The following is a 26,930-nucleotide window of genomic DNA, read 5'->3' as shown; positions in this document are numbered from 1 at the left end:
TAATGAAACAATGAATTATAATCTATTCAGCTTTTCCCTCCTGTAGAATTATTAATAGATAGTTGGCTATTTGGTATAAAAGTAAAAATATTTTTAAAACCTTGACTTTTGTAAATAAAGGAGAATCTGCAGAAGAAACAATGCATATTAAGTACTGATTGTTTCTTGGTTGTCATAATGGATGGCCTCTCTCTCTCTGTCGTTTTTAAGAAAGCCAAATTACAGGATAGGTAATGTCTTAAAGGATTCTTATCTCAAAAACTAGGATGCCCAGATCTAAAGGGGCTTGCTGAGATACTGGGTGGGTAAATAAAGCTCAGCAAATCATAATCATCTTTGGATTCTCAGTCATGTTATGTAAGTGGTCATACAGATGGATTTTTAACTCTGATTTTCCTAAGTTGCTTTCCTATCCATTAAACGGTTGGGAAGGTGCTGTCAGATACAGAATAAGAAGAATAGCATGACTGTGACTTTAAGAAGGAAATTAAGTAGGGAGGGAAAATGGGGATGTTGTGACTGCTGACATTTGTGGCCTCCTTTCATTTGCGTAAGAGGTGGACTGGCTTCTCTGTGGCTGCGGTTGCCATGGAGAGGTAGTGGGGGAGGACTTCTAGGAGGCAGCCCATGAGCGAGTCTGCCTTAGAGCTGCTCCTAAATGTGACGTGAAGGGGCAGGGAGCTCAGGTGTGCCGCGGCGGCACAGATAATGGGGATGGCTGACCTGTCATGGCTGGTAACGTGACTGTGCACATACCCCGGGTGTGACAGATATGTTTGTGCAAGTGCCTGTGGATTCCTTATATGAAATGAAAGGATTGTAATGTTGTATGTGTTCCCACCCTTTGATGTGATTTCCTACACTTGATGTGATTTGATGAAAAGAGTTTAAACAATTAAACCAAATGTACACTCTGGTTATAGAAAGAAACTGACTAACTTCAGTCGGCATGTTTGCATGTAGGTAAACGACATCAATAGCAGGGCAAATAAATTTTTGTGGGACAATACACTCAGAAAAATCTAATATGGTAGATTAAACTATAACCAGAAATGACTGTATTACTAAGCTGGTATCATTAATATACAGATATTACAGAGTGGTGTAGCTGGCTTAATAGAAGAAAAATGAAGCAATGAAAGTTAAAAGATTTTTTTCTGCATAATGTAGAAGAAAAGCACTTGCATGTTTTGTAGGTAAAATGTTTATATCTGAAGAGACAGATTTTGAGAATTTTGATAATTATTAGTATATTTTATTGGAAATGCTTTTAAATCAAATAGAAAATTGTTAACGAGTTTGTACTATGATCATTTTATGGCTTTTGTTGACATAATTGGTAAACCGAATATGATGATTATATTTGTCTTTTGTTTTCTTGTGGACAACATTGTGGATATTGCCTTTGTTTAAAAATAAATGTGACTGGTAATTTTAACTTAAATGCCAAGCTACTGTTTAAAAAAATTTTCTAAGTAAAAATTTATTTCTCATGAGGAAATCGTATCATGTATTAAATTTACCCAGTATAAATAAACTTATTTGACTTCTTATTTTTCTGATGAAATTTGAATAGAGCCAAATATTAATATTGTTCTACAGTAGAGTCAGAAATGGTTTAGGTGAAATCATACATTGTAAGGTTGTTAGTCATTGACTGCTTAATGCATATTACAACTTATTTGAATAATAACTAGTTGCTTAAGTTAAATCCGTGAAAAAAAAAATGCCGAATCTTTTCTTTATAAAAATACAGTATTATGTAAAATCTAGGTGATACTATTACATAGTACCACTGAACAGATTTGTAGAACGTACAAATTTATTATGGCATTTACTTGGAAAGTATTACATTAAGTTAAAGTATTTCAGAAATTACTCAATAAATATTGGAGATTATATATATAAAACTATTCCTTTAATGATAATCTTGTGTGGCATCCTAAAACATACTTCTTTTTTATTTGGAATATTGTATATTAAGACTAAATTTCTTTATTTTTTGATTATGATATTTAAATGCATAGACATTTATGAGTTATTAGGTACAGATATTGTTGAAATTAAATGTTTCATTATTTTTCTTAATTTTCAAATTAATTCTAAGTTACATTTATTCAGCAAAAAAGCCAAAATTGGTTTTCTTGTTTTGCAATTACTTATGCAAGTCAAAAGGCTATGGGGAATAAAATATTTGAGTATTTGTTAGATAATAATAAGTAATGTTTAATGAGTGTCAACTGCATGCTGAGTGCTACTCCAAACTTGCTTGCTTTTTCTGAATCTCATGCAACTTTGTGAGGTAGGTACTATTTTCTAACCCATTTACAGATGAGGAAACTTCAGTTCAGATTGTAAGGTCATTTGCCCAATGCCATAAAGATAAGAAAAGGGTAGACTAGGATTTGGACTGAGAGAAGTTTTTAACCCCCACACATTACTGTTTTTTGCATATTAAAAGTAAAGTATAGTGTGGTCATAGTGGGAAAAGCTTTCTGTTCAGGTGTTCTGGGATGAAATCCCAGCTTTCCATGTCTTAGCTGAGTGACTGAAGTTACACCTCTTCATGCCTTAGTTTTCTCACAGCTACTTACTAGAAGAATACATGTGAGTACTTTTATTCTAGTGCTAAATATGAAGATTCCCCCTGTAGTAGTAGTTATTGCTAGCATGTATTATTATTCATGATTTTAAAATACAGTATGTTAATTTAAATTATGTTCTGATTGGAAACAGTTAATAGAATAGAAGGAATAAAGAGGCTATGATTAAAGTAATATTGAATACTTTTTCAGTTATCATTAAAGTATTTGTTGATTTCTAGCAGAATTTCTCAACCTGAGCTCTATTTATGATTTGGCCTGGATAATTCTTCGTCTTGGGGGCTGCCCTGTGCATCACGGGATATTTGACAGAATCCCTGGCCTGTACCTACTAGATGCTACTTGCAATCTTTCTCCCTCAGTTGTAACCCAAGATGTCTCCAGGCATTGCCAAATGTCTTTTCGGGGGCAAAATCACCCCAACCTAAAAACCACTAGTGGAGTTATATGGCATTGAACAAGATTGGGATGAGGACATTGGTAGGGAGGGCTAAGATGAAGATGCTCTAAGATACTAGAGGGAGGGAGGAACTGGCTCTTGTTGGCAGGTGTCGCTGCATATGGAACGTTGGTTGGAAGGCAGGGAAGGGCAGGAGCAGATGCCATGCAGAGGGCTGCAAAGAGGCAGAGGTCTTGGGAAGAGAAGGGGTTTGGATCTGAGTAGCTGAGGTGGGCAGCTTGGAGAGGTTTTTGGAGGAAAAATGAGAGGACTTGGGGATTGCCAGAGATTACACATTTGACAGGACGGAATAAAGAACAGTGGAGGTTTTGAGAGTGGTCACTGGGCAGTCGGCGAGACTGACTCTCCAACCAAGAGGAACCTCCTGTGTGCTGCTGGCTTCGCCATGCACGAGATTCATGTTTTTCTTAGCAGTGGTAGAAATCATTGCATGTCCTGGACCTTCATGAGCACTGCAAACCTTGGGTCTTAAGTCTAGGACTGCCAGGTGACTTCCATATTTAAAACTTCCATGATTTGCCTTGGTTTGAATATTAGATGTGATCTTGGGAAATGAGAGATCTCAGATTTTGACAAGGAGCATGCCTTGGCATAATACATAATATTCTCTCTTCCTGGATTCTTGCTTTGCTGCTTGCTCCTACCCAGTTTTCTGGCCTTGACTCTGGAGCTTTCTTCTGTAATGCATCTACTTGTAAATAATTCATTGGACACCAAATAAATATTTTTTTATTTAATGTGACTCAATGTTGTTGAGTCACAATTTTGGAGTTTACAGATTTCTGGAAGCAGTGCATCCTTATAGTGGGAACAGTGTATGTACCATAAATTTTGTAAATGATAATGATTAAGTATTCCAGCCCCTTTCTGTGGTACGACATTCAGGGAAACCAGATGAAATTTCTTTCTTTCTCAGCAAATAACCTCAGCAGGCTGTTTTGGGGGGGCTATTTCATTATGGTCATCATAAGAAGAACTTAATGATCATTTGTTAACAGCAGTGGGTAACATCACCACGAGTTGTAATTGCAATTTAAATGATAGTATTATAAGACACTTTTAGTGTGAATTATTTCAGTAGTCGTGATAAAACCTTTTTTTATTCTGCAAAACTATGTTGGTGAAATTGTATGTATCTGCATGTGTCTGTCTGTGATTTCTGCCATAGTAAAATGGACCTTCAGTTTTGAGCCAGAACTGAGAGCTCTTGGTTCTGAGGGCTAGCCTAAGAGAAGACAAAAGAGAAGAGAAGGGAGAGGCTACCTTTCCCGACAGCTTCATGGAGTTTTCATTTTTTGTGTCCGCCCCCACCCCATACACGCGCACATTTCCATTCCACTTCTGTGGCTCAGTTAGATTAGTTATGGGCTGCTGGATTTCTCTCCGCAAAAGGAATTTTTCAATTTGGTTTTCCATCCTGACTTTCCAGTGGGCCTTCATGAAGCAGTCAAGGCATTTTCAGTATGTTCTTTTCCTCCAAGAGATACGAATCCAGCCATATTGAGTACATACAGTGTTTCTAGGGCTGCACGCATACCGTGGGGTTGGCTCTTCTGTCTTCAGGTAGCTGGAACATCTCAGATGGAAAAGAGATTCACATGTAATAGATAATTTAAGGCCCAAATAAGACCTACATCATGTTGGACAAAAGGTCTGTGCAGCGTTTAGGGAGGCAAGAAACTGTTAATTTCCTGGAGTCATTAGGAGGTGTTTCTGAGAGTCGGGATTAAAGCATATCATGAAAAACTGGTGGGTTATGGATAAATGTTGGGGCCTGGGATAGCAGAATAACTATGACAGATTCTGATCATGGCATTTGATTTTAGAGGGTGATACGGACATGAAACAGGCAATGTCACATACATACATTTAACGCACGAAGAGGTGGGATGCTGTTGGTGCACTCTGGAATGCTCCCAGTTAGCATCAGGAGAGGGCTTCAAGAATGTGCGACATCGATGCTCACACATGAAAGATGAGAAGTTGTCAGGTTGGGCAGGATGCCCTTTAGATGCACAAGAGAATACGGGGGGTGGCGTAGCGTAGCACCGTACTAACAACTTCATGTTCTGAAGGCAGTCTGCCTGGGTTCAAGCTGGCTCTTCTGACGGGCTCTATGAATTCATTTCTGTGTGCCACTGTTTGCTCTTCTGTAAAATGGAGGTCAAGGGTGGTCTCCTTCTCTCAGGTGGGCATTTTTTTGTGGGGTGTGTGTATGAGGATTGAATGGTTGTTACCATATAATAACTGAAAACAGCTGTAAGTCCAGTTTTATTTTAGTGTGTTTTCTCCGTGATTTGCCTAACTTGGTTTCTATGATACAGTTAGTTTCTGCAAATGGCAGCAGCTGATAAATGATCAGAAAGCTATTTTTGGTTTGACTGGTTCATATGTAGATATTAAGTCCTCAGAACAGTGCTCAGTACATAGGAAGCTGTTGCTATTGGACTTCCCCAGTAGGGCCTGAAATGCCAGGGTGTGACTGTAAAGAGAATGAGGGCTTCCCAGACAGGTGTATGGGAACACTGGGGAGGCGATTCTCACGAGAAGGAACACCAGGAGCTTGAGGCAGCGGTCGGGGAAGGCAAGCTGTGTGCTGTGGGCATGCCTAAAAGGCAGTGTTGTTCATTCAAGAGGAGAATTTTCAAGGGGAGGGATTCTTATGCTGGATCGGAACAGATAACTTGTGCCATCTCCATTGGTTTTGAGAGCTGTGTGCATGTGTGTTGATTTTGTGTTTTGCTGAATATTTTATGTATATCTTAGGGAGTTTAAGAAATAGTCAATCTTGTTAAGTATGCAAGTAATTGAATGATGGCCATCCCTCTTGTGCTACCAGACAATAACTGAAAAGAGCTTTAAGTCTCAAGTTCAGTTATATTTCCGTGTGTTTTCACCATGAGGTGTCTAACTTAGTCTCTGTTGCAGTTAACTTCTTAGGCAAATGGCAGCAGCTGATAAATGATCAGAAAGCTATTTTTGGTTTGACTAGTTAAGATCCATACATACGAAGTTACAAGCTTAATTACTGTTATTTTTGCCCAGGGTCCTTGGAAGTGCTGGACTTAGCCAAGTACTTCTTTTGCGAAAGAAATGACATTTGTTCATTGTTTCAGTTGTGATGATTTCTCAAAGTGTATGAATTTTTCTGATTGCTTAGATTGTGAAGATTTAGATTGGGAATTTTATGCATTATACATTTTATCATGAATAAATATTTGTTCAGAACCACTTTAAATGTACTAAGGGCCCAATATTACTGTCCTCTCTGAGCTATTTCATCAAGGTAACAATGAAAACAAATAACTAGAAGACAAATACATGTTTATATATAATGGATGATGGATATATTTCAAACAAAAACAGACACTATTTGTGTGTCTGTATATAAACATATACACACACACATACACTTATATATATATACATGCACACATAGAAAGTGTGTGAACTGTTACTTATTTAGGCTAATGACTTTAAACAGTAACAATAGTAATATGGATTTCAGATAATTTATTTTCCTGAAATATAATTTAGTGTATTTTCATCAGCAGATTTGGTGATGTTTTCTAAGTGCTAATCATTGGGAAATCAGTTTAAAGAATGTATCTCTGAATGTGTTGGCTGGTTAGGGTTATTGTTAGGAGTAGGGTTAGGGTTTAAGTTTAATTAAAAAGCTAACTTTTAAATTAATAATTAATGATTAGTATTATGGATCGCACAGTTGACTACCTATAAATTTCTGCATTTTTAGACTTTTTCTATTTTTATTGAAGTATTTCACTTAGTAGTTACTATCATTTACACTTAAAATTATAGCCTGGAAAATTAATTGGAAAGTTACATATTTAATCTATTTCTGTGAAACTCTAGAAAGCTTGTGAACTTTTCTCATATGAATTCTTGAAAGGAAGTTGACTCTAGCCATTTAGCCATTTATTTTACAGAAATAATAATAAGGACTATTTAAACAATGTAGTTAATTTTAAAGTTTTTGAACTTGGACTTTTTTTAAGGTATATTTTTCTGGTGGTTTTAAAATGTGAATTCTTCCCTGCTTTTGAGTAGGCACATATGCTGTAGAATGGTTAGGATTTATTGCATTTATCTGATACCAAGCTGGAGATTACTGGGTGCACTGCCTGCTGTGTGTCTCGCTCTGTGCTGACGACAGTGGTGAGCAACTCCTGCCTGTGTCCGCAACTCCTGCCTGTGTACCCAACTCCTGCCTGTGTCCGCAACTCCTGCCTGTGTACCCAACTCCTGCCTGTGTCCGCAACTCCTGCCTGTGTACCCAACTCCTGCCTGTGTCCGCAACTCCTGCCTGTGTACCCAACTCCTGCCTGTGTCTGCAACTCCTGCCTGTGTACCCAACTCTTGCCTGTATACCCAACTCCTGCCTGTGTACCCAACTCCTGCCTGTGTCCGCAACTCCTGCCTGTGTACCCAACTCCTGCCTGTGTCTGCAACTCCTGCCTGTATACCCAACTCTTGCCTGTATACCCAACTCCTGCCTGTGTACCCAACTCCTGCCTGTGTACCCAACTCCTGCCTGTGTACCCAACTCCTGCCTGTGTCCGCAACTCCTGCCTGTGTACCCAACTCCTGCTTGTGTCCGCAACTCCTGCCTGTGTACCCAACTCCTGCCTGTGTACCCAACTCCTGCCTGTGTCTGCAATTCCTGCCTGTATACCCAACTCTTGCCTGTATACCCAACTCCTGCCTGTGTACCCAACTCCTGCCTGTCTTCCCTGGACCCTGAGTGCCTGGTCTGGGGAGGAACCATTATGATGAAGGGAAACAACTGCTCTGGTGGGGAAGGGATGGTATTAGGTGATGTGGGGTACAAATCAGTGCCTCCCACCATGTAGTCTTGAGGAACTGTAAAATGTTAGAGTGTTTGTTGGTGTATTTTCATTATAATTCTCCAAATAAAGATCATATCTATAGTTGATGACTAAAGCTGTTAGATTTTATCTGTTGTGTTCATTTTCTTTTTCTCCCCTCCACCAGCTACTTATATTTTTCATGTCCTTTTTAATTTCTGATTCTTGCTGGTGATGGGGGGCCTGTGCTTTAGAAGAGATGCAAATTTTGAGATGAGAGAGCAGACTGCTTCTATTTATTTATTTATTTATTTATTTATTTATTTATTTATTTATTTTTGTCTGAAACAGAGTTTTGCTCGTGTAGCCCAGGCTGAAGTGCAATGGTGCAATCTCGACTCACTGCAACCTCTGCCTCCTGGGTTCAAGCAATTCTCCTGCCTCAGACTCCTGAATAGTTGGGATTACAGGGATGTGCCACCATACCCGGCTAATTTCATATTTTTAATAGAGATGGGGGTTTTACTATGTTGGTCAGGCTGGTCTCGAACTCCTGACCTCAGGTGATCTGTCCGCCTCAGACTCCCAAAGTGGTGGGATTAAAGGTGTGAATCACTGCACCCAGCCAAGAGCAGACTTCTTAACTGACCTCAGAATACTTTTTATTATTTTTTGAGACAGAGTTAGAGTTTTGCTCTTGTTGCCCAGGCTGGAGTGCAGTGGTGCAATCTTGGCTTACTGCAACCTCTACCTACCGGGTTCAAGTTATTCTCTTGCCTCAGCCTTTCAAATAGTTGAGATTACAGGTGCACACCACCATGCCCAGCTAATTTTGTATTTTTAGTAGAGGCGAGGTTTCACCATGTTGGCCAGGCTGGTCTGGAACTCCTGACCTCAGGTGATCTGCCTGCCTCGGCCTCCGAAAGTGCTGGGATTACAGGCATGAGCCACCATGCCCAGCCTGACCTTAGAATACATTGACTAACACTTTTGACTAAATTAAAGGAATGTAAAGGGTGAAGAATCATGTTTTGTAATACTTGTAATAGTATTATTGTCAGTTAGTAGTTATTAAAATATCCTTAATTTGGAAGGAGGAAACAGGCATCAAATAAATTGGAAGTATGGAATAATGTATAGCGTTTAAGGGAGAGTACTTAAAAAGGATTCTGACAGTATGTATATATATTCGTGCATGTGCATACATATGTTTGTGAAGATACGTGTGTAAACTGTCACACATATATGTAATATGTGTGTTAAGCATATAAGCAAGCAGGCATTTATATACTTTTAGGTAATTGAGACACCCAAGTTTGTTTTTTATTTGACTGTACATATTCACACACACACACACACACACTCTACATACCTGTGTATTTAAATTAGTAAATAACATATATTTCATATGAGTAATACATGAACCTAAATCAACTAGTACAGAGGTATATACAGTAACAAAATTGGTGTTTTCTTCCTTTACTTGCCTCTACTCTTTATCCGCATTATCAGCCATATCAATTTTTTGTCACTTTCCCCAGAAATACTGCTATGTCAGCATTATTCTTTAAAACATGTGCGCACATACACAAAAATTGACTTATATAAGGTACAAAGTCATTAATCATTAACATGGGATATATTCTGAGAAATGTGCTGTTAGGTGATTGCCTCATTGGTCACTGGGCAAACGTCATAGGGTGTACTTACAGAAACCTGGATGGTACAGCCCACTACACACATGGCCTATATGGTAGAGCCTATTGCTCCTAGGCTGCAAACCCGCACAGCATGTTACTGTGCTGAATACTGAGGCAGTTACAGCACAATGGTATTTATGTATCTAAACAGGGTACAGTAAGAATATAGTATAAAAGATAAAAAATCAGTACAACCTCTGTAGGACGCTTACCATGAATGGAGCTTGCAGGTCTGGCAGTTTCTCTGGGTTGAGTCAGTAAGTGGGTGGTGAGTGGATGGGAAGGCCTAGGACATTACTGCACGCTACTGTAGACTTTATAAATGCTCTATACTTAGGATATACTCAATTAAAAAAAATTTTTGTTTTGTTAGTAATAAATTAACCATATCTTCCTGTAACTTTTTTACTTTATAAACTTTTAATTTTTTGACTCTTCTGTGATATAACATTTAGCTTAAAACAAACACATTGTATAGCTGTACAAAAATATTATATTCTTATTCTGTAAGTTTTTTCTACTTTTAGAATTGTTTCCTCTTCTTTTTTCTTGTTTTTTACTTTTATAATTTTATAGTTGAGAACTAACACACACACATTAGCCTAGCCCTGCACAGATTGAGGCTCATCAATATCACTGTCTTCCATCTCTACATCTTTTCCCACACGAAAGGTCTTCAGGAGCAGAGCTCTCATCTCCCATGAGAACAGTGCTTCTTCTGGAATCCCTCCTGTAGGATCTGCCTAAGGCTGTTTTACTGTTAACTTAAAAAAAAAAAAAAAGTAGAAGGGTACAGTCTGAAATAATAAAAGTATAGTAATACATAAACCAGTCACACAGTCATTTACCATCATTATCAAGCATTATGTGTTGTGCAGAGTTGTATGTGCTGTACTTGGACATGACTGACAGTGAAGCAGGTTTGTTTATACCAGCATCCCCACAAATACCTGAAGAATGTATTGCATTATGACAGTAGAAGGCCCAAATGTCTCTAGGCAAGAAGGATTTTTGAGCCGGGCATGGTGGCTCATGCCTGTAATACCAGCACTTTGGGAGGCTGAGGTGGGCAGATGATTTAGGGTCAGGAGTTCAAGACCAGCATGGCCAACATGGTGCAGCCTTGTCTCTACTAAGATAATATTTCAACTCCTTTTTAATCTTAGGGGACCACCATTGTACATCCAGTCTGTTGTTGACTGAAATGTCATTATGGGGTGCACGACTGGATGCTAACTCTGTTACTTAAAAAATTTAGGATCTTCATACTCTAAAAAGTTACTACCCAGATTTCTGCGGTTTGAACTTAAATTGAAAGTAAAAGTCATACCAGTAGGAAAATACTCGCTAGTGACCTGAACATTTATAAAATTTGGCTCCACTCAGCCACCCGCATGATTTTAGATTACCATTTATTCCCATCCATCTGGTCAGTATCTTTGTCAGTTTCTTGCTAATTTTTAATTTTCTCAGTCACAATAATTTTATTTACATAGTATGCATTTGAAATAGAATGAAAACAAAGCACTCCCACTTTTCTCTGGTGACCAAAGGTGATAAAACACAAACCAGGATCTATTAAAGTAAATAAGAACTCAAGACTCTGAATTACAAATCAGAATCAGTAGGTCCTGACTTGATCAGTTTATAGTATTCTGTTCCAGCATTCTTTTGAAGCATCTTTCTTGGAATAAACCCTCACCCCTTAATCTCATTTTCCAAATTCATTGTTATGTGCACACATTGACTTCTTATCCCTGATAGACCCATTTCTGGTTCTTCATTCGTTCATGTAGGATTTAACCTATTGATTCCAGACACTTCCTCGTTATGTGTGTTAGTCGTGCAAGCGACTGGAAGTACAGCGCTGAAAGCAAGTCACCTCCTTGACAGTAAGGGGCCGGCATTGCCGTCCCTCCAGCCCCTCAGCCGGAGCCCTCTGTGCCGTGTGAGACTCTGCTCACTCTCCTAATGTACTAACTCTTCACCACTCTCCTCTCACCTTGCGTATTTACTTTCTGCCTCACACCAGTGTTCCCCAAATACTGTCTGCCTTTTCCTATCTATACCCTTCTTCATGTGCTTTCCTCACAGAAGCGTTTACTGTCAGCCCTCACACTTTGCCAATATTTAACAGGTTGAAAGAGAACAAATTATTAACTTTTTAAGAAGCACTTTAAACAGAGAAGGTGCTTTCAGTTTTTCAAAAGATTTTCATAGCTGGTAACATACTTGCTATTTGTTGTGTGTGTTAGAAAATAGATTGGAAGCACACCATCTATTTTATTTCAGTTGGCGTTATTAATAATTAACCATTTCTGTCTAGTGTTCCAAGGCTTTTGAGAGGTAATGTGAAATAATATTCCTAAGATTTGGGGTTGTATGAGTTCATTATTTATGGGATGGCCTTGGGCTTAGGGCAATTTTAGATGAGTTAATTTTTTGTAATCCATTTCATTTATACACAAACTGTAAATACTTTAATTCATTGTTGTTGTTTTTTGCTTTGAACAATTATCTTTTAAAGAACTAAAGAAAAAGATATGGCCTTACATTTGCCTTCCATCTTTTTCTTGTTATAAATCAGGATTTGGCAGTCTTTTTATAAAGGAGAGAATAGTAAATATTACAGATTTTGTGGGCCTCATTGTCTGCAGTCTTTGTCACATATTCTTCTTGTTCTTGTTGTTTTTGTTTGCTTGTTTTTGTTTTTTCAATTAAATAATGCATGGGCACTACAGAAACAGCAATGGGCTGGAGTCGGCCTGTGGACCATGGTGTTCTGTCCCCTGCTATGGTGCTTATTTCCATCTGTTGTCATTTCTCATCAGCCTGAATCAGCCCCTTTTAGCATTGCTTATCATATTGGCAAGACATTTTCTCAACTTTTTTTCTGAAAATATCATCACTTTGCTTTACTTTCAAAGGGTAATTTGGCTAGATATAGAATTCTCGTTAGACATTTTTAAATCCTGTTGCCTCGCTGCTTCCTTCTCCTCTTCCCCTCTCCAACTTTGTGCCCCTCCCTTTCCGCATCTCCATTGCTATTTTAATCTGCTGGTTTGCTATGACATGTCTATGTGTAATATATCCTTTAGAGTCATCTCCCCTGGGTTCACTGAGCCTCCTGGATCTGCAGGCTGATGTTTTCCTTCAAGTTTGGGGAAAATTCTTCTATTCCATTTTTCCAGCTTTCTCTTCTGGGGCTTTCATTACATCTATGTTAGATTACTTGATATGATTCTGCGGTTTGTTCATTTTTTCCAGGCTTTTCGCTCTATGCTTTGCTTGGATAATTTCTGTTGACCTGTCTTCAAGTTCATGAGTCCTTTCCTAATAGCGGTGCCCTGTCTGCTGCTGTTCTCATCCAGTGAATTCTTATTTTAGCTGTTGTGCTTTTCTGTTCTAGTATTTCCATTCTTTTTAGAGTTCCTATATCTCTTCTGAAATTCTTCTACTCTTCGTTCGTCCTTTACTATACCCATCTTTTTTCTGTAACTTATTTCCCATATAACATAATTATTTTACAATTCTTGTCTGCTGATTACAACATCTTTGTCTAGTATAGGTCTTACTCTTTTTACTGCTTTCTTTATATGTCACATTTTTGTGATTTGCATGCCGAGTAATTTTTAATCATATAGAAAACAATGCAGATATGTTTTAGAGGCTCTGTATTGTCATCTTCATCTGAAGATTATCATGTGTTTTCTAAATTACTGTCAGATTATCTTATGGACTGGTGGAGGTTTGCTTTGAGACTTTTTAGGGTAGGTCTGTTGATCTGCCTGTAGTCAGAAGTTTCAGTGGAAACAGAAGATGTTTGCTTGGCTACTGGATGTTGGCAGGACTTGAGTTCCTAGCTCCTTGTCCCCCATATTGAGTCACTGCTGATATTATGCTCAGTTGTTCTAGTCTTCCTTTGGGTAGGTTCCCTTTGGGTTCCTTATCTTCTATAAAAGCAGTTGAACAGACAGCCAAGGATTTGAAGGTTTGTTTGTAGATTCTAGACACCTTCCCCTGAGTCTCCCTCTTTTCTGGGATTTCCTCTTACCGTACCTACCTTCCCCCAATTTCCAGCTGCCCCGGACTCCATCTCTGTGCCCTCCAGCTCAGTAATACTGTTCCTGCCTCGCTGTGCCTAGGGGACTGGGGATTGCCCTGGGGGAAGATCATTTAAATGTGATCTCACCTCCTTTTGGTCTCAGCCTTTAGAAGTCAACACGTCTAGTTTCTGCCAGCTGTTGGTCACTTTCCAGCACTTTAATTAAAAAAAAAAAAGACATATTTTGTCTGCATTTTTATTGTTATTAGAAGGAGGGTTATTCCATTACCAGAAGCCTGAGTCCTAAGTGAGTAGATACTAAATTCCTGGGAAACCTTTACCATCTAGATTTTCATCATATGGAGGGATTAAGACTCTCTGGGAAGCCGTCTGAGGTGGCAGGCGGAAGAATAAGATGGTGCTGGGATCCTTTTGGTTTGTGAATTTGGGCTCCCTCGGTTGGCTGGCAGTGTTTGTAGATGAGTTGGTGAGAGGTCCCTGCACCAGACGCTCTCCATCTGCAGGGAACAAAAGTGGATTGATTGGAGTAAGTGTGCACCAGGAGAGCTGTACTTCACTGTCCTTTATTCCTTCTGCATTTGTAGAAATCGCATTGTTTACTGTTATAGGCACTTATATACTAACACATTTTATTTGCTTAAAATATTTTCATCTCCACTAGAGCCTAGGTTCTAGAGAGGGGAATACTGCCTCACTCAAAGCTTGGCACATGGTCGATTCCAAGGATGAAGTGAGTGCCCTATGCCAAGCACAATGCCTGATGCAGTGATATCAGTGGCTTTTTCTTTCCTATCTACTCTCTTCCTCTTTGTGAGAGTTGTTAAAATAACTGGATTGGTAAATTAAGAATAGGAAAGATGACATGTTTCAATTACCTACTTTTTAAACTTATTTTTCCATATGGCAAAATAAGAATAGTATGTACTAATAAGAGCTATATTGTTATATTATTTGGGGAGAAATTTAACAACTGAAAAAATAAAAATGAGCAGAAAAGTTAGTTCAGTAGCACCATCAAAATATACTTTTGCATCCTCATTCACAGTGCAAGAATAGTGATAGTGTAGTGTATCAGAGGTTCTTGACCTGGGTTTAGGGGTCTCCGTAGATTGCTGTAGTCCTTAATTGTATGAAAAAGTGTGTGTGGGTGTGTGTGTGTGTCTGTCTGTGTCTGTGTCTGTCTTCCTGGGAGAGGCTCTACACTGGTTATAAGATTTTTTTTCTTATAGAGATCTTTTGAAGTTATGTTCTTTAAAAAACTACCACTTTTTTAATAGAAAAAGTGGTGGATCCGTATTGGAGCAGGATTATGAAGATGTTTTAATTTATAAAGATAAAAACAGTGTATCTATATTTTCTTCTGTCTTTTTCTTTTTAAAAGTGTGTGTGTATACATACATAAACATGAAAATAACCTGGAAACTAGTGTGATAATATATGAACAGTGGCAAATTGGGATAGTTGAAATACTTGCTGCTTGTATCATATATAGTTGAAATTTCAAAAACTAAAGTTAAATCTCACTAAGTTAACTAATTCAAACAGAAAAGGCAATAAGCAGGTAAAGTGAAATACATGTCTTTCTCACCCAGTCCCTTTCCTCAGGGCCGTCTCAGCAGTGACTGTGTATCCTTGCCTGCACACGCATAGGCATGTAGACGCGTGCACGACTCACATGGCAGTATACCATGTACACTGCTCTGCTCCTTGGGTTTTGCTTTTTAAATTTGTTATCTTGAAGGCTTTCTAATCTTCAGATTCTTAAAGGGGAGGGCTTTGACCTCCTGCCCCCACCCCATCAAAAGGCATGAAGAACATTGGCTATCATATTTATAGAAATTGTTTCTATTCTTTTTTGTTACCCTTTTCAGCTTTGGTGTGTGCAAACCTGACTCCTAGTGGTAGTTCAGAAATTATTTTCTTTCCTTTGGGCTCAGATTATTTTTAGGGGCAGTGACCTTTTTGAATGCCCACTATGCACTGGCCTTTAGATGCTTCGCCTCACTCATCTTGCACTGTTACATGTCATTTCTTGTTTATTATTACTGACATGAAAACATGTGAATAATACTTTGGCAATCTTTCAATTTTTAAAAAATTTCAGATTGGGCTTTAAAAAAATTGATTATGGAAGTTTTAAAATGGTTACAAAATAGAATAGTGTCATAAACCTCCATTTACCTGTCATTCAGCTTCAGTCATTCACAGCTGGTATCCAGTCTGGTTGCATTTACTACTGTGCTACTTCCACCCTCCCATATTGCTTCAAAGCTAACCTAGGGGATATCATTTCATTCATATGTCTTCATTGTATAAACTCTGAAAGATAAGGGATATCTTTTTACATCATCACAATACCTTTTTGAAACAAAAATAAAGAAGAGTAATTTCCTTTATATGGTCAAATACCCTGTCAGTGTTTGAATTTCTGGTTGTCCCCAATGTTGTAATTTTAAAAACATTTTGTTAGAATCAGGGCAAATAAGTTCCACATATTTTATAAGTTGATGTATCTTTTGTGTTCTTTGGATCTGTGGGTATCCTTTCCATTTCTCTTCTTGCTATTTTTGTGGGTTATTTGTCAAAGGAACTGAGTTGTTTGTCCTATAGAGTTTTTACCATTGGTCTTTTTTTCAAATAGTCAAATATATAAATATGTTTTATTAAGGAATTTTCACTGATTGCTTTTAAGTTTTTAGGTATTCTTTCAATAGCATCAGATTATATTTGAATATACATTTGTTGCACAGCGTATCTCTGTTTATGGCTTCCACTAGTATGGGTTACTAGTTAAGCAACATGTTTGTTGATTTGAAGTATGGTATACTTTTTTGAGATACAAATTCACAAAAAATAATTCAAAATCAGATAAAATTACTTTGAAGACAACTTTGAGAGACAGATGCTGTTTTAGTTTGTTTGTGCTTGCTATAATAAAATACCTAAGACTGGGTAATTTATAAAGGAACAGAAATTTCCTTTTCACAGTTCTGGGGGCTGGAATTCCAAGATCAAGGTGGCAGCACCTGGTGAGAGTCCTCTTGCTGTGTCCTCACATAGAGGAAGGCAGAAGGTTAAGAGAAGGACAATCCCTGTGTCTTCACATGGCAGAAGAGCAGAAGAGAGTGAGCCCACTCCCGCAAGCATAAACCCATCACGAGGGTGGAGCCCCCATGACCTAAACACCTCCTAGTCGGCCCTGCCTCCCAGTGCTGTTGCATTGTGGGTTAAGTTTCCAACACATGCATTTTGGAGTGGACAAAAATGTTCAGACCACAGGAGATACCCATACCTATGCAGTAAGTAGTGAGTGAATGTGTCTATCAAAGTTGTGAATGGGGCTGAAGGAAAGAGAATTCTCGTTTCATTTTTAATTAGGCTATGGTCAGCTGCTTAAATGTTACATGAGAGAGGCCTTTTCAGAGTCTCTGTGATCTGAGCACAGATGACCTAGAGTAAGTTTTCCATAGAGGTGGATCTTGCTGGAGGGATGATGTATATCAAATAGGAGGCTGGGGCCCTAAACTACAACCACCATAGCCCCAGGAGGAGCCTAGAAGCTTCTCTTACTGACAGAGTTTTCTTCCTAAGTGAATTATCTGAAGCATTGTGAACCAGAGTCACCTGAAGTGAGGTCCCGATTATAACTGGATTATGTAACAAAAATTCAGTTTTAAATCCTGGGTTTGGCGCCCAGACCACATTTGCCCTTAGTAACAATGTGTCGTATCAGATTAGGTTTTCCGCCTAGCCTGCAGAAGGTATTTCATTTGCGATGTGCCTGACTTTATTGTCACTGGCAATACAGAGCTGTTAACATAATCCCTGGTGGCAATGCCATTGTGTCCAGAGGGACGCTTTGTTCAGGGTTACATTCAGGACACTAGGTGGGTGCTCTTGTGACATGGGAGCCTGGACAGGAGCTTTGAAGTCCTTGGTGTCCTTGCCAGAAGTTATCTGCATTTGTAGCAGTTCCTAGCATGTATGGGAAAGTGAGAGCTTCCTGAAGGAAGGAGCTTCCTCAGGGAATGTGCCAGACTTACAATGGGTGGGTGGGGATGGAGATCCACCAGCTAAAGGCGCATACACAGTGGTGATAAATGCAGCGAATGGGGCTGGAAGGTCTTAGGTCTTAGCTGTTCCTTGGGTCTATAGTAGAAAACTTAAGTCTCAGAGTATTATTTATCTCAAACTGATTTCATTTTGTTGAGAATTCTAGAAGAAAGGTAATGGCATTCTTCCCTTTCTCGTTTTCTGTGCCTCTTAGTCTCCCTCTTCTTCCTCAAAGGAAGATTGGATGCTTATTTTCAGTTTCTTTTCTACTACTCTCACATTTTAAATCTTCATCCTCTCCTTTTTCCCTTAGAGAACACGGATGTGTTTGTATTTGTAGTAATTTGAGATCACAGAATGTGATGAAGTACCATTTTGATAAAGAGGCTCTATCTTGCTTGCTGTTGTATTTCCCCCACAGAGAATTACTGATTCTGGAAAGGATTACAAAAGATGAGGACATTGTTTAGGTAAGAAGAGGACAAAGAGGTATGCATAGGGCAAGTTAATGGGATAGTTGTGCATATCGGCTATAGGATTAATAACTGACAGGCAGGTCTGTTGATCTCAATACTCCTAGAGAAGGGATGTGAAAGATGCTAACCAAAGCACTGACTCAGCAATAATAGCTAAAAAACATAGTCACTAGTGCACAACTTAGCATTTAAGAACATCTGAGAGAATAGTCCTGGTGGTGTGTGCTTCTCTTTGGCTTGGTCTGCATCGTCAGGCTTGGTGCTGCCCTGTCTGTCTCTGTTGCTCAAATCTTCTGCCCCAGTACCAGTAGTCCAAGCTTTTCTCAGACTGCATCTTATTCCAACAGAACCAGAAATCTGAAATATCAAAATAGGATTTGCCCCAATCCGTAGCACGCTTCTCACGGTTCCTGGCCTGCAGTGAGCTAAGTACACAAGGCGCAGGAAGGTGAGTGGCTCAGGTCTGGAGAGGCACAGAAACTAAGCCAGAGTTCACTGCACTTAGTGGCTTAGTTTCTGTGTTTTTGCCCCAGGTAATAGTAACACCTTGTATCTCAGTCCTCTTAAAACAAAATATCTCCTTTTAAAGTTTATTATAGAGAAAAATGGATGTAGTTATTTGCTGACAAGGGTTGGGGCAGTAGCCTGCCTGAAAAGCTGGAGGAACATGCTGGTGACTTTTTTTTTTTTTAAATTCTTTGAGATACACACCTCCTGGTTATCTCCAAACCATCTGTAAATCTACATCCTTAGCCCCAAATTCAGGGTGTGGGTGCATGTGCGTGTGTGTGTGTGTGTGCGCGCGCGAGCATATGCATGCATGTATGAATCTATACTGGATTAGCAGCCCCCAAGTTCAGTAGACCCTGGCATGTAGCCTCTCAGGGAGAGAACGCTGTCTTCACGTTCCTTTCTCTCTCACCATATTATGATGGCTACCTCCTTCCATTCGCTACATCAGAAATCATCCACTGGGAAGAGGAAAGCAACGTTGTCATATCCTAATAATTATATCCATCCCACAGTGGGCAACATGTTGTGATTATTAGAACACTATATTATTAGAAACATGTATTGGAAAGCTTGTCAGTTTTCAACATCTTTATAACAATAGTTTATATATTTAAATAGTTTTTATATCTCCAAGCATTACATTTTCAGCTGGAATATTATGTTCTGGTTTAGGGCTGACAGTAATAATTATTAAATCTATTTTTGGTTTAATACCTATTAAGAATATAGGCTTTGGCTCTGGATTTTAGAGGTATAATTTAATTAGACATTCTTAGCCATGAAGTGCACATTGAACTCTTCCTTCCTTATCTTCCTCAGTATCCACTATCATCAGCAGCAGCTTTGATAAGGAAGACAGATGCTTCTGCTGCTGCCCCTGGTACTTGATGAAACATGGCTTCAAAGAGCCGGCTGATAAGACTTTTCTCTCTTAACTACTTGCATTTTATACAATTTTGAATTGTGACCAGATAATATCAGTAATTTAGAGAACATCAATTCGCACGGTTGGCTGCATGTTGGAATTACCTGGGAAACTTTTAAAAATGCTGATTTAATTGGTGTGGGTGCAGCCTGAGTATCAAGATTTTTAAGTGACTAATATTAAGTGACTCAAATATGCAGCAATGATTTAACAACCCTGTATGTTATAGAAATTAATACAACAGATTTGATTCTTATCCAAGGAAATACAAATTTGCCTACTGAAGATGCAATTGATTATTGCCCTGTAGATGTTGATTACTTTCACATAATTAAGCAAATTTATTTCGACATTCCTAATGGTCAATGTGTGTGTGTGTGTGTGTGTGTGTGGTCTTTGAATTATCCCTTGAATGAGTTTTAATGTCTTGCTTTTTCTCATTAATAAACGAGTTAAATCTTCAAAAAAAGTATGCAGCAAAAGTTGGGTTCTACTATTTTAGGAGATGCATCAAGGGTCATCAAAGCAGGAGCTAAAAGGGCGACGCTAAGAGAATCATCCTTGGGCTAAGTGGATTTGACACCTGTCTAAAGAAGGTGCTTTTGGACTTCTAGCTTGGCCCCTCACCTGGGCTCCTGTGGGCTCTGAAATAGCATGAGGTTTTGGGAAGCAGACTTTGGGATTTTGCTTTTATTTTTACGTCTTAGCGAATGTGTGCTCAACCATAAAAGACAGTACACTTCCTAGCATTCTCTGTGGGTAAAAAGATATTTAGTAAAAGTGGGAACTTCTTTCCCCAACTATGAAAAGTGCAGTTCAAGAGCGGTAGTGTCACACAGTTCTCAGATCAAGGCTGCCAAATGAAACCAGGTGATTGATATATACTGCATGCATAAATAATTAGATACGTTAAGAGACAAAATAATGTAAAATCCTTAGGAGGCTCAGTGTAACACATTTGTTTTTTGTCTATGTGCATTTTGTTATTTTCATGGTCTGTTTTGATACCAAGATGGTTTTCTTAAGAAACACAACATTTAGTTGACCTATGATTTTAAAAGCATAATGGACCTCATAGCTACTTTTCTCTTTGAACTTTTAAAAGGTTTTTTTCAGTATCACAAAGGAAACATGCTTTCTGAAAAGGATAAGTGAACAATTTTGCAAAGGGCAGACCATAAAAGTATAGCAAGATGACGCATTTCATTTTAAATTTTATTATAGCATGTTTTGTTCCTAATCATCTTTGCTATTGCACAGCTCATTATCACACTAGGGTAGACATTGTTCATGTCCATTTAACTTTTATCTCTACTCTCTTTTATCCATAACCACTCTGGATCTTCTAAAAACCCTTGAACCATTACCTAGAAATCAGTTACAACCTGCAGCTCCCTCTATCTCTGGGCACTCAGTCTCCCAGCTCCCCCATCCTGTTCAGCCATCTGCTCTTGGTACCTGTGTCACTCTTCACACTGCCTTTCTATCCTCTATCCATCCCGCATATTCGGTCCATCAGATGAACTCCTCTCTAGCACCTTCATCTCACTGAACTTTTTCGTCTTTCCTCTTGGAAAAATCCAAATGCGGCATTCCTCCTCTACTTCTTCATCCGAGTTGCCAAGCTTTGTAAGAGTAGATGAAACTGCTGTGCGAATTGGAGACACTAAAAATGCATGGATTTCCACATTCGCAGATTTCCTAGTTGCTGTTCAGCAGTGCTTTTATCCTCACACTTGGTCGGCTCCTGTGTTCCCATCGGTGACTTTGCTGTGTTTTCATCAGTCTCCGTGGCCTCTTACACACTCGCTAAACTCCTTTTTCTTTGTAGGCAACAGTGTCTCTTAACCTCAGTATAGGGAGGCAGTTGGATGTGTATTGCCTTAAATTCATCCATCCATTCTACTAGCAGACATTTCATTCACCCGACATACCTTCTGTCCTCGTTTCCTTCCCTCTGGCCTCAGAGAACAGCCTTGTGTCTTCCCGTTTTAAACCAATGCTCCTCCTGGACTCCTGATGCTCTGCTGTGCTTTCTGTTGCTCCCCACACCTCTTATTCTTTCCTGTATTTTCACTCTTCTTTTATTGGCTCCTCCCACTGGGCCTATAAACTTCTTGGAAGAAGGAAACAAATCACGCTCCTTTCCTTTGACCCTGTGTTTCTCTATCACTGTCTTATTTTAAGCTCAGGAGTTTGTAAGACAGTTCTCCGTTGCTTTCTTCTCTCGCCTCTCCCCTCCGGCCTGTCCCACACCTCCTCAGCCCACTTCCTCCAGGCTTTCCCATTCCCTGCATGCTTCAGGAAACACCACCAGTGGCCTCTTAATCGCTCCATTCATAGAAAGCTTTTTCAATCCTCACCGTTTGCATCCTCTGCTGATTTGACATTGAAACACTGTTCTCTTGACTTCTGTGGCCAAAATACTTTGTTCTCCTAATTTTTTTTCAACCATTCCTTTTTTGCCTCTTTTTTGGGTTTCTTTTCCTCTGCTTGATCATACAAAGCTGGAACTACCTCCCATTCTGCCTTAATTGGAGAGTAATTACACCACAGAACCATTTGTCAAAGCGTTTAAAATGTATACAGTCTGGGGTGTCATTCTGGAGTAGCTGATTCAGTATGTCCTTCTAGAAACCTGCAGGATCATGGCTCTATAATATTCTGTCATATACTGCCTGTATACGACAGAGTAGCCTTTGTTGCACTTTTTTCATAGTCTCAGTGTAGACTGAATTACTCTATCAAAAGATATGATTTTCTAAGAACTTGATACCTGTGGTCAAATTTTTCCCATAGAAAGCTCTATTTTTGCTTCTACCAACTCTAGGCTATGGTTTAAACTACTAGTTATGTAAGAAAGTGGCTCCCGAACTCTGTACCGCTAGAAACTGCTCTCTCTAGATTCATGTATTTAAATTGCTTTGAGTTCTCAGTAAACTTGCCTCCTTGCCTTTCCAAACCCTAATGCCCCCCTGCCTGAATGCCCTTTACTCTGTGGATGTGGTCACATCATTACTGCATGGCTGGGAATTGCTTGTTTACTTCTCTAAGTTCCTGCGTGCAAGGTTGTTCATCTTCGAGTATCCTTAGTGCTGGCACCCAGGAGCTAATGGATATATTCTGAGCCCAATGAACTCTGTAGATGAATGGTTCCATGTTTTAGGAAATATTCTGTAGTTTTCTGTATGATCTGGAAGTTTGCGATTTAGAACTTATAGCTAGCATTTTCTTAAAAAGATAACTTAGCGCATTGTTAGGTTTTATTGAATTTAAATAATATAGTTTATGTTAAGATATGTATTTATTATAGGTTCTTTAGTAATTGGAGAAAATATAAATGGTAAAATGAAAACTGTTAATGTACTACCCCCAGATATCCAGTTGGGCCTTCTTCATAGACATATGAGTGTATATGCTTGTCAAGTGTGTGTGTGTGTGTGTGTGTGTGTCTGTACATTTCTGCACATTCATCTTCAGGGCACAAAATGTTTAAAATCAGGACTGTTTTTTACATAATATATTTAGTATTTTCCATCAATAAGTATTTTTTAAAAATACATTTAATGGCTAAACAATATTCTCTTGTATAGAAATATATAAGTATTTGTTTAACCAGCTCCATATTGTTTTGTATATAGAATTCCTACCAAGTTATTATTAATAAAAATGCTGCAGTAATACCACGATAGCAATTCATTTATTGGACAGCTGTGGGTCAAGGGTCTAGTGACCCTGGCAACTATGCACTCTGTTGAGTAAGATACAGTTAAATGTGGAAAGCAAGCAAGTAGTCTCAGAATATGCTGTGAGGACCATTGCTGCTCTAGGGGTGAGAAAAGGGTGTCGGGGGCACAGAGGAGTTTGCAGGAGATGTCAAGGAAGGCTCCCTACCGGAGCTGCAGGGGACAGGCAACATGGTTGGTTAATATGATGAAGAATATCCTTTCCTATTTAATATTAAGGGCTTTTTGAAACATTAAAGATAATGTGATTTAATCAAGTTCATCTGGGACATGATTTAACTTATCTTTACTGCCCTTCCTTGTCCTGTTGCTGTGATAAATTATAATACGTTGCTTCTGAATATTGAAATAGCTTTGCTTCTTATTTTCTGTGAATGTGCTTCTTGATATAGATTGTTAATGCTGTGTTCACGTGTGGTGTTGGTTTTTCTGCACCTCTGGCTGGGTTTGGTATCTGAGGCGTGGCAGTTGTATAAAATGATGTAGAACGCCTTCTGTGTTATCCTGGGCTCTGGAGCAGTTTAGGACATGCATTATTCTTTAAAATTCGAAAGAAGTTGATAATAAAATTTTCTGCATCTGGAACCTGTTTAAAAAGCAAATTAATGTGTAATGCTGTGGCAACTTTCTCAGCTTTATCAGTGCTCTGGTTATTCTGATCAAGCTTTCCTCACTCTGGATCAGTTTGGGTAATTGTATGTTTTTCTAGGATTTTAGCACAGAGTTGAGTCTTTGCTTTCTTTTTCATTTATTGCAGGCAATGTTTTTGTTTGAAATACTGCTAGTCTAGACTATCATTTTCAGCATTATAACAGTGTGTCCTCTTCCTCAAAGAAAGGTAAGTCCAGAGGTATTCAAGATGTGAAACTTGTAGGTTAAAGTGGGTTGCTTGTAAAGGTGGGTTTACTTAGTTTACTTAGTAAGTAAACTAAGGACTTTTTTTAGTGAAGACTAGGAATAATCCTCACTTAGAAGAGCATGTATAAATGATTGTGTGTGCTGGATACAATTTTATTTTATGCCATTGTCATTTAGTGCTGTTGAAATACCAGTTACAGTTCACAGTAAGAGTAAGGCGCTTGCATTGGCGTATAATGAGAGGAAGTAGGAATTATGCTTTATTCAGTAGTAAAAATAGTACAGTTACATATGGTGATCTTTTTTCAATCAGATGGTACATCTTTCAGTAAACAGAGGTGTCTTTTGCAGTTCATTAGGATCTACTTCATAAAATGTTACCAGTGTGGGTTTAAAAGGTTGAATATGCACAAGTGCTAGTGCAGAAGCTGTATGGTGCTGCCCAGTGGAACAGCGAGAGAGAAGGATGAGCTAACAGAAGTGAGACGTGATTCGGATCTCTTCTAGATTTAAGGGAGTAATAGTTGACTCGAGTGCTTTTAGTGTACTGATGCAGCTTTCCAAATGTTGAAATCATTTATAATATTAAAGATGCTCGATTCTTAAGCGAAACCACCCAGTGCCAGTTTTCATCCAGTTTGCATGTAGGTGCTTTTTTCTCTTTTTCTTTTCAGAATGCAGGTTCTGGGTCACTTGGCAAGTTATTGTCCTGTCAGTGTCTATATGATTGGTAAACCACTCAGCTCCATCTAATTGCCTTTATTACTAATAATCACGAGCTATGCAGCTACAGAGAAACAGCTCTGTGGGTTCTATGCACAATATTTACTGGTGGTACAGAGGACAGAGTGATGGGCTTTGGACAAGGGTGTTGGGGAAGTTTGCCCAGAGAAGCCCCGTCTTGAAAGGATGCTGTGCAGAGAAGAGACAGTGTGGGAGGCGCCTTCAGAGAAGAGGACAGAGTGCTGTTAAGTCCCAGGCTCTGTTTGAGCCTGGACTTGACTGTGGCTGATCTTGAAGAGAGAATGGAAGTGGCAAAGGGCAAAGAGGTAACTAGATCACATCTCTCACCATTAAGTCTTGATTTGGGGGAGGGGGAGAAAGGAAAAAAAATTGTATCTTAGATTCTGAGACATTTCCCCAACATACCCTCCCCACAATCACTGGGATCTGGATTAACAATTTCACAAAGAACTACACTAAAGAACCTTTTAACCACACAGGGGAGTTTGAGCCTTATTTACCATCAAGTTGGTAGTAAAATGATTGTAAGGATACGGAAAAGTAGAAACCCCTCTGGGAGAGCCTGATGCCTTTGTCCCTGTAACTCTTCACATTATACCTGACACAGAGCAGGCATTCAGTATAATAAAAACAGAGCATTCATTGAACCAAATCCTAACAGCTTAGTGGGCTGGTTCCCTAACCTGTCATGCATGAGATCCCAAGGCTCTTGGGGAGTGAAATTCAGACCTCTGAGATGGTGAGAGAGACCCCCCGCACATACTTCAGCATAGACTGAAGAATGGCCAGAGAGCAAGGGCTTACGGTAAATCCTATTTTAAGATTATTTAATTTTTATAAATGATTTGTTTTTAATTATTTAGTCTTCTTCCAGAAGACCTAAAAGAAAGAATATTGTTTCTTAAGGGCTCTAGGACTTTTTTCTTTTGTTCAGTGGTTTCAGATAGTGTTTAACTAATACAGAGACTTCTTTTGTGATTATTTGTGAATGATGAAAATGAGATATTTTTACATCATTTTCTTACACAAACAAAATGTTTAATTTATTTAAGGTATCATATAAGATAGTTCTTAGCCTTTTTGTCATTAACAGTTTATGTGTTTTAAAGGAGAAGAAAGAAAAACTGTAAAAATGTATACATTTATAATAGTTGTAGAACAAAAATGTAATCTATGCTATTAGTTACTTCTCTTCTAGCCTATTGCTGTTTTAGCCACTGGCCTCTCTGGATCTTAAAGATTGGGGATTAGGCCGGGCACGGTGGCTCACGCCTGTGATCCCAGCACTTTGAGAGGCCGAGGTGGGTGGATCACGAGGTCGAGAGATCGAGACCATCCTGGTCAACATAGTAACATTTTTAGTAGAAACCCCGTCTCTACTAAAAATACAAAAAAATTAGCTGGGCACAGTGGCGTGTGCCTGTAATCCCAGCTACTCAGGAGGCTGAGGCAGCAGAATTGCCTGAACCCAGGAGGCGGAGGTTGCGGTGAGCCGAGATCGCGCCATTGTACTCCAGCCTGGGTAACAAGAGCGAAACTCTGTCTCAAAAAAAAAAAAAGATTGGGGATCCATTCATGTGTTTGCTGGGATTTTTTTTTTCTAAGTGACAACTCCTTCAAGTATATTTAATGTAAAAATGGAATGAATTAAGATTGCATGTTAATTTAAATACGGTAAGAACTCATTATAGTAAGAATGCATATTACTGGCTTCAGATTTACTGATATGGTATGAGTAGTCTTTTTGTCTGTGTATCTACATCTACTTTTATTTTTAGGTAACAGCAACAGAGAAGCTATGATTTATTTCTGAATGTGTAGTTCTTTGTGCAAATGTTAACCCAGATCTCAGTGATGGTAGGGAGGGCATGTTAGGGGATGTCTCAGAATCTAAGATACCTTTGTTTTCCGCCTTTGCTCTCCCTTCCCCAAATCAAGACTTACACGGGAGATGTGATTG

General features: G+C 38.9%; 1 protein-coding gene across 6 annotated transcripts in view; it reads left to right on the top strand.

The window, feature by feature from the left end:
- Window positions 1–26,930, top strand: part of HIVEP1 (HIVEP zinc finger 1) — a 153,523-nt gene that overhangs the window by 48,792 nt on the left and 77,801 nt on the right. The window contains exon 1 of one of the 6 annotated variants that reach the window (XM_008993963.5): window positions 634–735. The exons of 4 other annotated variants lie outside the window; for them this stretch is intronic. In XM_008993963.5, coding sequence (XP_008992211.3) covers window positions 729–735 — 7 coding nt within the window. In that variant the 5' untranslated portion in view covers window positions 634–728. Of the gene's footprint in view, window positions 1–633; window positions 25,276–26,930 lie in introns of those variants that run through there. One more of the 6 variants, XM_078368360.1, reaches the window with a different exon arrangement.

This window comes from Callithrix jacchus, chromosome 4 (assembly GCF_049354715.1).
Source record: "Callithrix jacchus isolate 240 chromosome 4, calJac240_pri, whole genome shotgun sequence".
NCBI classification, from domain to species: Eukaryota; Metazoa; Chordata; class Mammalia; order Primates; family Cebidae; genus Callithrix; species Callithrix jacchus.
The sequence above is the reverse complement of the archived record's forward strand: the minus strand, read 5'-3'. Positions and strand labels throughout refer to the sequence as shown.